Genomic DNA, 14,419 nt, shown 5'->3' with positions numbered 1-14,419 from the left:
AAAATCCCCCCCCCCCCCCCCAGCATTCCACATCAGTGCAACCTTAAGCTTAACATAAAACCTTTCCATGATAATCAACTAAGCTCTACAGGAATACCGCCAAAATCCCAAAAGAGATGAGAATAGATATATGAAGCTTGCCAATGGTCACTTACAATTTTAGCATAAGATTTCTTAGGCACTTCTTCAATTTTGGTGTTGGACTCAACTACCATTTGTGAAACCTCTTGAGGTTCATTAACCACCTCAGCCACGGGCTCTTCCTCTTCAACAATTGGGACACCTCCATTCTCAGGTGGGTTGATCACTTCTTCCCCATTGAGTTCCTCTACTGATGGTGTGCTTTCCTCCAAAATGAGATTCTCTTGCACTGAAGGAGGATCTGTAAGCAAAATGTGGGAAGTGATAGCTATACTCAATCACAATATGAGGCATAAAAACTACACACACATATATATAACGATAAAGATAAGAATTAACTAATTATTTCAATTACCTTTCTCTACAGTAACAGGAACAACAGTATCAGCCACTGGAGCATGAATTTTATCATCCTGGTTGGCAAATTCCACATAGCGAAGCATGTCATTCAAAACGAAGTACCCTCGGTCTTGTGGTGCAAGGAAGAAAGACTGCGAGAAATTCCGGACCATGTTGTCCTTTCCAGTCAGATATCCAGTAACAAGGACAGATACACCTCCATTGAAGGACTCCTGGGAATCAACAGACTTAATTTCTGCACTGAAGTCTGAATACTTGAGAGATACTATCTTGTCATTGATTGCCTGCAAAATTTTCATATACAACCACAAAAATATTCAGTAATTTCAGCAAGATAACTAACCACAGGAGACAATAGGATTACAAACTTAAACAGATGTAGCTCTGACTCTGTGTTACCCAAAAAATAATAATAATAACAAAACAAAACAAGAAGAAAACAAGATTTAGCATGGATCAAATATAGAGAAGACTTACTTGCATTGTGGTAGTGATACTCATAGATCCATCTTCCTCAGGTCGACCAAGCTTGCTTATATCCTGATAAAACCTGTAAACAAGCTCAGGAGAGTGGTGCAGTATATGATAATACTGCTGCACAAACGCATTGCCCACCTGTTGTTCACAGAAGCATGAAAACATTCGATATCAAGCATAAATGAGATAGAAATTTTCTCTCTCTCTCTCTCTCTCTACACACACACACACATTGTAAGAACACGAACGTACAACTTGAGCAGAAACAGGTTGTTGCGCCGCCACATCTGCTGCCGCCATTGCCGATTACCAAAAACCTAGTCGTATAGAACGAGATGAGCTTAATTCCCTATCCTCAGGATCTAGCAGAAATAACGTACTCTAAACCGCAGAATATGAACACATACACGATTGCGCGAAAATGCAAAGTAAATCGGAGTCATCTGTGCGTACCTGGAATCAAATCCGACCAGCGCGAGAGAGAGAGAGAGGTCTAGCTACTTTCTATCTCCTCTCTTCAACTACCTCCCTCTCTCTCTCTCTAATCTGTACTCGCAGCTCGAGAGAGGTGGAAATGGAGACTGGCGTGTGGACGGTGGGCGCCTAGGGTTTTGAATCTTGATGCAGTGTAGAACAAGAAGGTGCAGAGAGATCTTTGGAGTACGAGTCGGAGGCGTTTAGTAGAGAATCATTTTTATATACTCCCTATATAACCGTCATTAACATCTATGGCTTACCTGCCTTACCACGGTTAGGGTCGGTCCGTCCGTACAATATCATATTGATATATATTTTTTTAATTAAATGTAAGATCATATTAATATTGTGTTAAACTATAATTGAAAGATTCAATTTCAATTTGTACTTATAATCATTAATAATGGTGCTTTCTATATTAGGAAGGAGAAAGTAAACCACCATAAATGGAAACACAAAATAAGAAAAACTAAATAAATGTAGTTTTGAAGACATAAAATTACTGAGTAGTTTAAATTTAGACAAAAATTGATTAATTATAAATCTGTAAATAATAATTGAATGAATTTTACCAAGCACTCATATTTATAGGTTACTTTCACTTGATTTAGAGCATTTTCGACCGTTGAGGGGTATTTGTTTATTATGTAAGTCAAAGAAGAACGAGAGAGAGAAAAGGAAAAAAAAAAAAAAAGTCATGATCGTCTTGATGCGTGCACTCACATGTACAACTTAAAAACCTAGCAAATATTACAGTTACAAACACCAAGAAATTACAAATTTAGACCGGTGATCGGAGGGTGACAAGAAGTTGACCACGCATGGCACTGCAATCACAAAAGATAAAGAAGAACATATGTGAACTAGTAAAGGTAAAAATCTATAGATGACTTCAAGAAGCCATTGAAAATGCAGTAGTTAGCTCACCTCTTAACATAGTAATAGCAAAAGTCTGCTAAAATGAAGGACTGAACCATTTCGGATACAAAAACAGCTGGTATCCACAGATATCCCCTTCCAGCCAAATACAAATATTTGCCACCAGACTCATATACCTGCATAGTAATGGTGGGAATTAAAACAGTTCCTAAGGGTGCACTGTGGTATGCTTGGAAAATGACTCAAATTATATCTTTCGGTTCGATTCTCTTTCTCTAAATTGTTTGGGCAAAATTTGATACTTTCTGGCAATGTAATGTATGAGAGTAGAATATGTTGAGGGTGCTGCACATCTCAAATGATTTGAGATTAAAATCAGCCAAAGAAACGAACTAACCTGAATGATCCAATGAGCTAATTCGAGGAACCTTGCAATGCCCAATGCAAACACATAATGGGCTGTGAATGGTTCAATCATCTGAGCAAAAGAACACAGACAATTAGATGTTTTCCGCTCTACGAAAAAATGTTCCTAAACAAATACTTGATGAAATGGGTATATATAGACCTTTGCCTTCTGCATCATGCGAAGCTGAGGCAGCACTGCCACAGATTCCAAGTACACACAAAATGCCCACAGCATACGGTGGATTTGTAAATGAGATGTGTGTGGGTGGACAAACACAGCCAGAATTGCAGCAGGGACAATCTGTCAAAAGGAATACATGAAACACCATATTCACATAGCTCTTCTTCACAGGGCCAACACTTATCTACCAAATAACACAATGCTTTTAATAGCTTGAACAAATTCCACATGCTTTTGTTTTCTTTCCTACACTCAAAGCTAGTCGATTCCCTTTTCCATCCCTTTCCAAGGTTCATTTCGATTCATACATGTAATTCTAGCATACCAAACACAATGTAACATACTTTCAAAATTTGAGCCGGTCAACTATAGTCAACCTAGTCTGATGAGTTTCCCTCATCACCAAAAATGAATCAATCAAAATAATGAGAAGGGAGGAAAAGTAAATTTGCTTACTATATAATATATGGGTGTGCTGTCCATCCCAGCCATGTAGGTAAACTTCAGCTTAAATCTTATCATGTACATAACCCACAGAGTAGACACAAGAGTGACAAAATCTAGCACTGTGTGTATGTCCGCTTCCATAATAAAGCTGCAATACAACCTTATAGCTAAATACAAAGCTGTGATCTCCTGAGTCCTGAGTGAGAGTCCTGTACACAATTGGAGAAAATTAAACTAAACAATAGTTGAAAATAAGAACTATTCTTCATCATCTATGATCACAATAACTGCTGGAAAATCTCATACAATTCTTCTGCCTATCTATAATCAACCTATACAAAATCATATATAGTTCTTAAAATCAATATAATGCTAGTGAAATTACTTTATTAACGAAATTGATTGGAATACATATATAATACTATTGGTAACATAAGATTGAAGAACAGATATATAGCATCAGACAGTTATGAAAATGTGGATTTAGTTCAAATAACTCTTCTGGTTCAACTTCAATTCAAAATTTCAGAATCGAAAACAAGAATCAGAAGTATATATAAAAAAAATTTTAAAATACGGATTAATCCGGTAAAATCAAGTGAAAATTAAAGAGAGTTACGTTACCGGAGCAAGTTTTCTTGCGGATGAGCTTGTAAATCAAGACCAAAATGCCGGTGAAATGGATGGCTTCTGCGGCGACGAAGAAGTGGTTGTGGTCCTTGACGGAGTGTTTGAGCGCCACCAGTGTAGCCACCGCCGCCGAAACCGCCAGGAAAACTTTCACCTTCATCGACTGCCTCCTCACCCATGCAAACAACTTGCTCGCGCTCGCGGCCGAAGAACTTCCCTTGTGACCCATTTTCACCGCCCACGTACCGCCTCTGTTATTATATATATAGAGAGAGAGAGTGAAAGAGAGACAGGAGTGTATTTGGTAGGCTGGTTTTTAGGAGTTTTGCCTTTTTTAGTTTTGGCGGAGATTGAGAGAGCCGTTTGGGGTGACACGTACGACGCCATATTAGTCATTAGAGCTCATGCAGTTGGGTAGAGGGACAACTAGCTACGTGGGGAAACCAATAACAGTTTGACACGTTTGCATATTCATTATATTATTTACTTCTGCCGATAAATTCAATGTATAGAATATTTTGTAAAAAAAGAATAACATTCTGACACGACAATAATAATGTTTGATTTGCTGATTATTTGGAGATACAATGTTTTGTATTAAATCTTATCTAACATTTTGTTATCTATCTTAGGATGTCAACTCATCCAATTAATATCGAAAGATGACATAATGGAATATATGGAATGGTCCACCAATTTATGATAAACTGATGAACTAATGTACAATTGTCAGTCTAATTTTTATGCTACCTTATTTTTCAGCATCTAACAACAATTTTAAGTAACCTTATCACTAAAATAATTTTGAGTTGGTAACCAAACATATTTTTTTTCAGCACCTACCAATAGTATCTCAAACATTTTCTTATGATCTATTGTTAAACTAATTGATATAACCAGCTTGATTGGTGTGAGTAATCGTACACTTTTGTCCCTTAACAGAGGTCAGGGAACATTTATAAATTGATATAACCAATTTGTTGCACTTTTGTCCCCGTATTTATAAATTAATATAACCAATTTGATTGGCATGAGTGGCCGTGCACTCTTATATCTTAAAAAGGGTCAAGAGTTCGAACCCCCTCTTGTACGAGCTTTAAAATGCCTCCTATAGTTCGTGTCTACTCAAGACACCTTGTGGCTTGACAAAAAAATGTATAATAAATTGATATAAACTTTTAATTGATTCTAATAATCCCTGTCCCCATCACAAATTAAAATACCAATGGGGCAACCAATTATGGGCAATATATGTATACCCTCATGCCTCAAGTAGTGAGTGCAAATTTTCTTCATAAGCCAAAAAATTAACATATAAAAAAAAAAAAAAACACACATTATATCAATTCATAAAAATGGGGACCAATTCCATCAAAAGAAGGCACTAGTATAATTTGGTGTTTACAAACAATTGTTTGTATGATACTAGCACACCTACTACATGTATAACTTAAAATCCCCCCAGCAAATGTTACAGTTGCTAACATGAAGAAATTACAGTTTTAGACTGGTGACTGAAGGGTGATGAGAAGTTGACCGTTCACAGCACTGCATTCACAAAGATAAACAAGAATATATGTGAGAACTTGTAAGGCACACACCTGTAGATGACTTCAAAGCTAAAGAGAATGAAAATGCATCAGTTAGCTCACCTTTTGACATAGTAATAACAGAAGTCTGCCAAAATGAATGTCTGAACCATTTCTGATAAAAACACTGTTGGTATCCAGAAATATCCTCTTCCAGCCAAATACAGATATGCACCCCGAGTTTCATACACCTGTATAGAAATGGTGGGAGATTGACACAACATCAAGGGATGCAGCACTAGGGTGTGTTCGGGAAATCACTTAAATTAGATCTTTTAATTTCATTATCATTTTCAAAATCGTTTGAGCAAAAAATGATGCTTTCGGGTATTGATGACAAGTCATAGGAATAACTCAACGGGCTTATATATGTTGAGGACACCACACAGTATAGCTCAGAAGATTGGAGCTTACCCGAATGAACCAGTGAGCACACCCAAGAAATCTTGCAATGCCCAATGCAAATACATAATGGGCTGTAAATGGTTCAATCATCTGAGAAACAAGAACGTAGACACAGTTAAATACATTCCGCTGGGGAAGATTATTCCTAAAAAGTAAAGTGTGACGAAATAGGTATAGACCTTTGCCTTCTGCATCATGCGAAGCTGAGGCAGCACTGAGACAGATTCCAAGAATACACAAAACGCCCAGAATATTGGCAGGGGCAGTATATGATCTGTGTATGGATGGACAAACAAAGCTAGGATTGCAGCAGGGACAATCTGTCATAAGCAACACATGAAACAGTGAAACACAATACTCACATAGTTCTTCTTCACAGGGCTCAAGTAGCTAATAACATAATGCATCTAAATTTTAATTTTTTACTTTCTACACTGAAGAAATGGTGATTTCAATGTATCCAGGAAACAAAGTAATTCTCGGGTTTGAACTAACTTTAATTAAATAAGATCAATTCCATTCTCCATTCCTTTATAATCTTCAGCTCAATTCAAATGTGTTGCAGTTCAAACATACCAAGCATAATGTAACATTTCAACATGAAATCAAAACAATGAGAAGGTGGGATAAATAAAGAAATAAATTTACTTACAATATAATATATGGGCATGCTATCCAACTCAGCCATGTATGTAAACTTCAGCTTAAATCTTATCATATACATAACCCACAGAGTTGACAAAAGCGTGACAAAATCTAGCGCGGTGTGTATGTCAGCTTCCATACAAAAGCTGCAGCATAATCTTATAGCTAAAAACAAAGCTGTGATCTCCTGAGTCCTGAGTGAGAGACCTGGAAACAATATATATAGAAGAAAGATTAACCAATATAAGGTTGAGAATAAGAGCCCAAGAGATACAAACTATTCAACCATATAAGTATTCATATCTTGTGGGCACAGGTCACTGGTTCTCCAACCTAATGGACCACTGAGTCACTTGATTTAACACTCCACAATCGTGTCAGGACACGGGCGTGGTGTGGGACAAGAGGGCAAAGGGATTTCGCTTTTTGTGGGCAAGAATTTGGACAAGGATACCCCTTTTAAAGCAAGTACAGACAAGTAAAGACCTTCTACAATTTTTCTACATATAGACTATAGTCAACAGATATACGGAGTAATATAATCTTTTTTCCCCTTTTCATATCAATGCTTGTGAAATTCACTTTATCAGCGGAATTAGAACACAGAATAGTATTGGTAACAGAAGAAAATCCGGCAGAAAACATATCATGGAATTGCGAAAGGGAAATCAAAATTGTTCTGCTTGAACTTCAAAATTCTGGAATTGCTTAAATATATCAACAATTCATAACAAACACATAAAATTGAAAACAAATTCGGCGAAATCGAAGGAGGCAAAAACGAATTTAAGATGACAGCCAAATTCAGAGAGCACGATTATGAGCAAAAAGTCTGCGATACCAGAGCAACTCTTCTTGCGGATGAGTTTATAAATCAAGACCAAAATGCCGGCGAAGTGGATAGCTTCCGAAGCGACGAAGAAGTGGTTGTGATCCTTGATGGAGTGCTTAAGAACCGCCAGCACAGCCAGCGCCGCCGCCGCCGCCATGACGGCCTTCACCTTCATCGACTGCCTCCTCACCCATGCAAACAACGTGTTCACCGGCGATGATCCCCTCTTGTGTCCCATCTTCACCACCCACCCCCTATGCTATAATATATCTATATATAGAGAGAGAAGATGAATTTGCAGAGTGAGAGAGAGAATGCGTTTGGCAAACGTAATTTTAAGGAGTTTGGATTTTCTGGTTTTGGCGGAAAGGGGTAAGTGCGGAGATTGAGAGGGCGTGTTTGGGCAAATTGGGCTGACACGAGGCGAAATTAGATTTCATGCAGTTGGGAGTGGGGGCCCACCGGCTACGTGGAAAATCCAATAATAATTTGACACGTTTGTAAATATATCTATAGTATTTATTTTCGCCCATAAATACTACATTTTATAACAGTTTCTTGACTTTTGGTACGACATTAATGCGTTGTTTGATGCAGCTTTTTTGTATTCAACGCAGTCCTAAATTGCCAGTATATTACATAAATTTTGGCCTAAATTATAGTAATCCGTTCCTATCCTAAATATGAGGTAAATTACTAAATTGCAATATATATTTTAAATTTGTAATTTTGATTTTTGTTTTGTATAAGATTAAAGCCTTACTCTTTACACTGTGAACAAAATAGATATTATGAATTTATTTTGAATTGATTGATCATATAAATTGTATTCCAGTGACAATATAGTTATTTATGAATTAAGATTAGGATTATATGCGTTAGTTTTATGATTGAAATGTCAACCTCCGACCAATATGAATAGAAAATAACAAGTGTATGAAATTGAGAAATAAAGGACTAATTAAGTCAATTGCAAAGTATTAATTCTTTCTCTTGACTTTGAATTGCAAATCTTGTGCAATTTCTTTTAGGGATTTTATACAATATTGAAAAATTTAATGTGTTAGTCTAAATAAGGAAACTAAATTATTAAAAATCTACTAATTGATTACCGTTTTATTTTGTTCATATATGGCAAAACTCTTTTAGAAACATGATAAAAAAAAACCTATATCATTATTTTCAAAGATTAGCAAAGTACGTCCTAAAACATCATGTGTACCAAGGACAAGTGCATGACTGAGGACAAGGACTTTAGTTGGTGCCAAGGATGAGCACAAGCTCATCGTCCCCATCTATCAATGTGGATTATATTCCACGACCTAAAAGAATTAGTGTTCATTTTGTTATCAATAACGATAGTCAATGGCAACCGATGACGATGACGATCAATGGCGGTCCGACGATAACCTATTGGTTGTTGATAAATTGAGCTTATTTGACCCATTTCAATAAGTTAAAGTACTTAATTACAACTTTTTAAAAAGTAAAGGGGTTAATTGCACTTTCATGAAAACTTTGAAGTGTCTATTTGACCATTTTTTTCTACAAAATTTTATATTTAACAAGCGATAATTTTAAATATAATAATAATTAATGAAATACAAATACATATTTTGTTGGTGGAAGGAAAATCCGTAATTACTATATAAAGATATTCATTTGGTAAATTCTATAATATGTAATCACTCGCAAATTACACCTAATAAGTCAATTATACTAAAAAATTAATTGCAACGAATTCAACCGAATTTTCTTTTTAATAATTAGAATACTAAAAACAATGAATCGGAAACTAGTCTGGTTTTGGGGTCCAACCCCCTCCCCTTACCACCAAAAAATAAAATACTAAAAACAACTTGGTCATAAGATATTGGGGGCATTTAATAAATAGTTGTTAGCTGATTGTGTTAATGAGTTTGACTAGTTGATAGCATTAACGGATTGTAGAAAAATGTTTGGTAAATTAGCTGATAGCTTATTACATGCAAAATGACTTTCTTAAAAAATTGATAAAAAAATAAAAGTTATTTTGAGCAGTTTTTTGAATTTTAACATTTTAGAGCAATAAGCTATTAACCAACTAAAACAACTAATAGTGATCAAAATTGACTGCTAAGCTAATTATGTTACTAAATAAAGAGTTAGTATTTTCCTGTTGGCACTTCCGGGTCGCCATGAAATACAATGCACAAACAAAAGTAATGTGGACATAGTTTTTATGATGAATCCCATTAAAATTACATTAGGCTATTTTCACCCTGGTAATCTTGTTCCACTTTCAAAATGTCACATCATTAAATTTACAATTATTTACTCTTGTTTGAATACTTATTACAATATGCAGTATATTGATACTTGCACTAAGGCTCGAACCCACCACCTCCCATATAAAGAGAAGGGTTTGATGCCACTGGGCTACAAGGTCCTTGGCATATAATTATTTTCTCTATTTAAAAAACTATCACAATATCACAATATTATTTTATTTTATTTTATTTTTTGTGTTGTCAATTTTATATGGGACTTAAATTAAGACCGGATTGACAATCACAACTACACAATTTGAAAAATTATAGAATGACATTAGACACGATTCAACATTTCAACTGACTGCCCAATCTTTAAAAAGTTATTAATAATTTTATTTATTGATACACATCCAGTGTTTTAGCTCTTTCAAGTTTTCCTCAAGACTACTTCAATGTGGGCCTCTAAACATCAAATACATACAGTATATTTTTAATATAATTATGTAACAAATGGAATCAAATAAAGACAAGATTATCAATTCACAAATAATGTCCCAATATATTACTCCCATATATATATAATGATATAAAAAATAAAGTGGTGCATTATTCTTGCAAACGTGAGCCACGATGATACATACATTATTGCAGGGAAACTTTAACTATGTAAAATAATATGTTAATGTTCTAGATGAAAAAGGAAATTCACAACTATTATTTGTGGGTGTACATTATGTAAACTTCGCTTTTATCTAATAAATGACAAACTAAATAAGAAATGTTGACAAAAATTAAACCCGTAATATTCATATAAATATCATATTTTACTCACCTAACCACCATTTTCTGAATAATTATATTTTAATGTTTTCTCCTAAAAAAAGGGTTGAATTCTCAATCTTAAGGTTGGGTCTCTCGCGTCCCGACCTAAGAGCATATAGGAGAATGTAAATCATGATAAGTCAACTGAACACAATTCTCGGGACAATTATATTATAATGTTTTGATAGGCTCCATGGGGAAGAGTACAAATTGATAAGAGACGGTGTCGTTACACGTGATCTTCCCCACTTTCTGCTATATAATTCGTCAATAACTTTTCAAACGCATATCAATTATAATGGCTTTTGTTGCTATTTTTAGCCTGCACGCATTTGGAGGCTGTTTTTTACTAATAGCTTTAATGTCATCTTTGAAATATGTAGCACATACAAAGCTTAAGAACAAAAATTTACCGCCGGAAGTCGCCGGAGCGTGGCCGATCCTCGGCCACCTTCCCATCCTCGACGGCCAAACCATCCCCCTGGCTAGGATTCTGGCCGGCTGGGCCGACAAATACGGCCCTGTATTCTCCATCCGGCTAGGGATTCCCCGTTATATGGTGGTCAGCAGCTGGGAAGCCGTCAGAGATTGCTTCACCGGAAATGACAAGGTCTTCGCCGCTCGTCCCGACGCGCTCGCCGGAAAATACCTCGGATACAACAATGCCAGGTTTAGTTTCTCGTCGTATGGTCCATACTGGCGGAAGGTACTGTTTGAAAATTATTTATTTTTACCATTAAATTGATATTTCTATACGTAATTTTGAATGGCTCTACTTCCGTATAAGATTGGATCAAATTGAATTTGCATTCTAATAAAAAAGTTAAATTTGATACAAAAATAGCAAATTTTGATTTACCCTGTCTTTTATTTGTGCTTGTTATTTATAGGAAAAATTATATTTTTGATTTGGTAAAATAGTTAGTCTATTAGTCAATTTTGATTTATTTGATAATTATTAGCGATTTAACTTGGTTAAAAAATCAATATAAGTATTTGATCAATCAGCTTTTTACAACTCTAAACTGCTAAAATTCAAAAAGTTGTTCAAAATAACTTTTTCAATTAGTTTTTTGAGCAAATAAATTATACAAAACAACTAATTACCAAACACATCTCTACAATCAGCAAATGTTATCAAGTAGTCATACTATCTAACTCAATTAATAGCTATCAGTTAACACGACCTTTGTCTCTAAGTTATATGGCAATTGTACAATTCGTCCATAATATTGATTGTGCTTACATTTCATCACTAAATTATATTTCATAATTGATGTTGTAAATTTCGTTCATTTACTAACAAAACATTAGTAACAAAAATTTCAGAATGTTAATATAACTTAAGAATGGAAAGTGAGCACGACTTATTATTAAAACGATAAAATTTGTAACATCAATTATAGTTTAGTGACAAAAAAATAAACATGATAAACAAAGATATGAACGAATTCTAAAATTACTTTATAACTTTAGGATTGAAAAATGCAATTTTCCTAATTTATAAAATACCCATTCAACAGATACGAAAGCTGGTGGTGGTGGAATTGCTGTCTAACCGGAGACTCGAGAAGTTGAAGCAGTATCGTATCGCCGAAATGGAGAGCAGCATAAAGGAGCTCTACTCCTCGGTCGTCTCCGGCGACGGGAACTCTCCGCCGGTCGTGGATATGGACCAGTGGATCGGACAGTTAACCTTAAATCTCATACTGAAAACGATCGCCGGGAAAAGATTCCGGTACAAGGCCGACGACGACGGAGCGGAACACGAGGAGGCGCAGCACATTATAAACACGCTAAAGAAATTCTTTGTGCTTGTGGGGAAAACGGCCCTGTGGGACGCCGTGCCGTTTCCGCTGTTCAAATGGGTGGATTTTGACGGCCACATTAATGCCATGAAACGGCTGCACAGGGAAGTTGACGACATTCTCCAAGGGTGGATTGACGAGCATGTGCAGAGGCGGAAGAGCCGGAGTGGGCCCGCCGACGATCGGGATTTCATCGACGTCATGCTCTCCGCCATCGACGACGAGTTCACCAGCGGTCATGGCTATTCCCGGGAAACAATTATTAAGGCGACAGTTTTGGTAATATTCTTATCCACTTGGTATTGCTCAAACACCGACACTCTTATGAGTAAAAAATACCAAATTTTTAATCTATTAATTAATTTTGGCCTTTAAAAAAAAAATCTCCTAAGAATTGCTATGGGTGGCAAATTATTGTGGGCACAATGGTTCACATAGTGCTATGTGAATCATAACAAAAAATACATTTTTAACATATAGAAAGTACATTATTTATGTACTGAATGTACATTATAAAAAATAATGTATTTTTAATATTCAAATAATGTACTTTTTTCTAAATACAATGTACATTTTTAATATATTAAAAGTACATTATTTATATACTGAATGTACATAATTTTATAGTATAGTTCACACAACTGTAATGATGGGGCTCCTCGGGCTTTAGGATACCCATTTTATTTTTATTTTTTCTTATATAAAATTTGTGTGAAATTTTTTAATTTTAAAATACTTAATAATTATAAACTATTTAATACTTTAACAGTTAATACTAAAATATAAAATATTAACCTAAAATAGCTTTTAACAATTTAGAGTTATTTCCTTCAAAACATTGTAGTTTTGAGTGAAATAAATCATTTGAAAAAGAATGAAACAATAGCTAATCAACCGACTAAACGATTTAGTTAGTGCATAGGCGGCGTAATTGGTACTTAAGAGGGTTAGGCGGTTAGCGCCTAGGCTGCTGATCGGACTTAATTGACCAACCGCCTAAATCACCAATTATAGTGATAAGCTAAGTTGCCGGCCAGCGCATAGCACCTAAGTGCCACTTGGTGCCTAAGCCTAATTTTTGTAACAATGTGTAAGAATATGATTTTGTTGCTCCTACTTGTAGAGTATGATTTTGGATGGGTCCGACACGACAGCGCTTCACCTGGTATGGCTATTTTCGATGATGTTAAACCATGGGCACACAATAAAGCGCGCCCAGGACGAGATAGATGCCAAGATCGGCAGAAACCGATGGGTGGAAGAATCCGACATCGACAATCTACCGTACCTCAAAGCCGTGATCAAGGAATCACTGCGCCTATACCCGCCGGCGCCGCTACTGGTCCCCCACGAAGCCGTCGAAGATTGCTACGTGGCCGGGTACCGCGTTCCGAAGGGTACGAGGTTGATCGTGAACGCGTGGAAGCTTCACCGGGACCCGAGGTTTTGGCCGGAGCCGGAGAAATTCATGCCGGACAGATTCCTGTCGACTCAGGCGAAGCTAGATGCTTCCGGCGCGCACTTTGAGTACGTTCCGTTCGGCTCCGGGAGACGGTCCTGCCCGGGAATTACGTACGCGACTTTAGTGGCGCATCTCACGGTGGCTCGATTGCTCCAAGGTTTTGATTTCGCGACGCCGGCGAACGAGGCGGTGGACTTGTCGGAGGACGTGGGTGTCACTATGCCCAAGGCCAAACCGCTGCAAGTTGTGATTACGCCCCGATTCACACCGGAGTTCTACGGGTTTTAGACGGCCGGACTACTTAGTGTGCTATAATAATTAATTACATGTAATAATTTCTTCTTCCTTTTTTCTAAGAAGCAAAAGTTGTTGAGGGTTTGTATGAAATAAACTCTGTTATAATAATAAGTTATTGTTGAAAAAATTGATTTTTTTTTCTTGAATTATATATTATGTAGCAAAATAGTGATAGTGAGTATATAAGTTTACAATGTCCTCTTTAGGAAAGTTAGAGTTATGGCATGCGGTAATTAGTCACTAGCATAAAGAAAATTAACAATAAGTTAAGAAATTTATAGCAAATTTCAAGGTTACAGTAACTAAA

At 36.2% G+C, this 14,419-nt stretch overlaps 4 protein-coding genes across 5 annotated transcripts in view; 1 reads left to right on the top strand and 3 right to left on the bottom strand.

The window, feature by feature from the left end:
• LOC116004943 (nuclear transport factor 2-like) overlaps positions 1-1,661 on the bottom strand; it is a 4,512-nt gene extending 2,851 nt beyond the window's left edge. For both annotated transcript variants that reach the window (XM_031245145.1, XM_031245146.1), the window contains exons 1-5: positions 1,432-1,661; positions 1,231-1,295; positions 979-1,116; positions 497-785; positions 156-382 (exon numbers count right to left, since the gene is read on the bottom strand). In XM_031245145.1, the coding sequence (XP_031101005.1) occupies positions 156-382; positions 497-785; positions 979-1,116; positions 1,231-1,278 (702 nt within the window). In that variant the 5' untranslated portion in view covers positions 1,279-1,295; positions 1,432-1,661. The remainder of the gene's footprint in view (positions 1-155; positions 383-496; positions 786-978; positions 1,117-1,230; positions 1,296-1,431) is intronic.
• A 409-nt stretch (positions 1,662-2,070) lies between these two features.
• LOC116004988 (ER lumen protein-retaining receptor erd-2.2-like) lies at positions 2,071-4,352 on the bottom strand. The gene is made up of 6 exons (XM_031245195.1): positions 3,995-4,352; positions 3,380-3,579; positions 2,903-3,043; positions 2,732-2,812; positions 2,383-2,510; positions 2,071-2,282 (listed from the first exon to the last, which is right to left on the bottom strand). The coding sequence occupies exons 1-6, from the start codon at positions 4,227-4,229 to the stop codon at positions 2,237-2,239; spliced, it is 831 nt and encodes a 276-aa protein (XP_031101055.1). The 5' UTR covers positions 4,230-4,352; the 3' UTR covers positions 2,071-2,236.
• A 988-nt stretch (positions 4,353-5,340) lies between these two features.
• Positions 5,341-7,834, bottom strand: LOC116003795 (ER lumen protein-retaining receptor erd-2.2-like). Its single transcript, XM_031243730.1, has 6 exons — positions 7,481-7,834; positions 6,647-6,846; positions 6,174-6,314; positions 6,004-6,084; positions 5,653-5,780; positions 5,341-5,548 (listed from the first exon to the last, which is right to left on the bottom strand). The coding sequence occupies exons 1-6, from the start codon at positions 7,707-7,709 to the stop codon at positions 5,503-5,505; spliced, it is 825 nt and encodes a 274-aa protein (XP_031099590.1). The 5' UTR covers positions 7,710-7,834; the 3' UTR covers positions 5,341-5,502.
• A 3,017-nt stretch (positions 7,835-10,851) lies between these two features.
• On the top strand, positions 10,852-14,239 carry LOC116005083 (xanthotoxin 5-hydroxylase CYP82C4-like). The gene is made up of 3 exons (XM_031245318.1): positions 10,852-11,251; positions 12,069-12,632; positions 13,477-14,239. The coding sequence occupies exons 1-3, from the start codon at positions 10,907-10,909 to the stop codon at positions 14,101-14,103; spliced, it is 1,536 nt and encodes a 511-aa protein (XP_031101178.1). The 5' UTR covers positions 10,852-10,906; the 3' UTR covers positions 14,104-14,239.
• Positions 14,240-14,419: the final 180 nt, after the last annotated feature.

The sequence above is a fragment of the Ipomoea triloba genome, chromosome 14 (assembly GCF_003576645.1).
Source record: "Ipomoea triloba cultivar NCNSP0323 chromosome 14, ASM357664v1".
Classification (NCBI taxonomy): Eukaryota; Viridiplantae; Streptophyta; class Magnoliopsida; order Solanales; family Convolvulaceae; genus Ipomoea; species Ipomoea triloba.
This window is presented reverse-complemented; position numbering and strand designations above follow the sequence as displayed.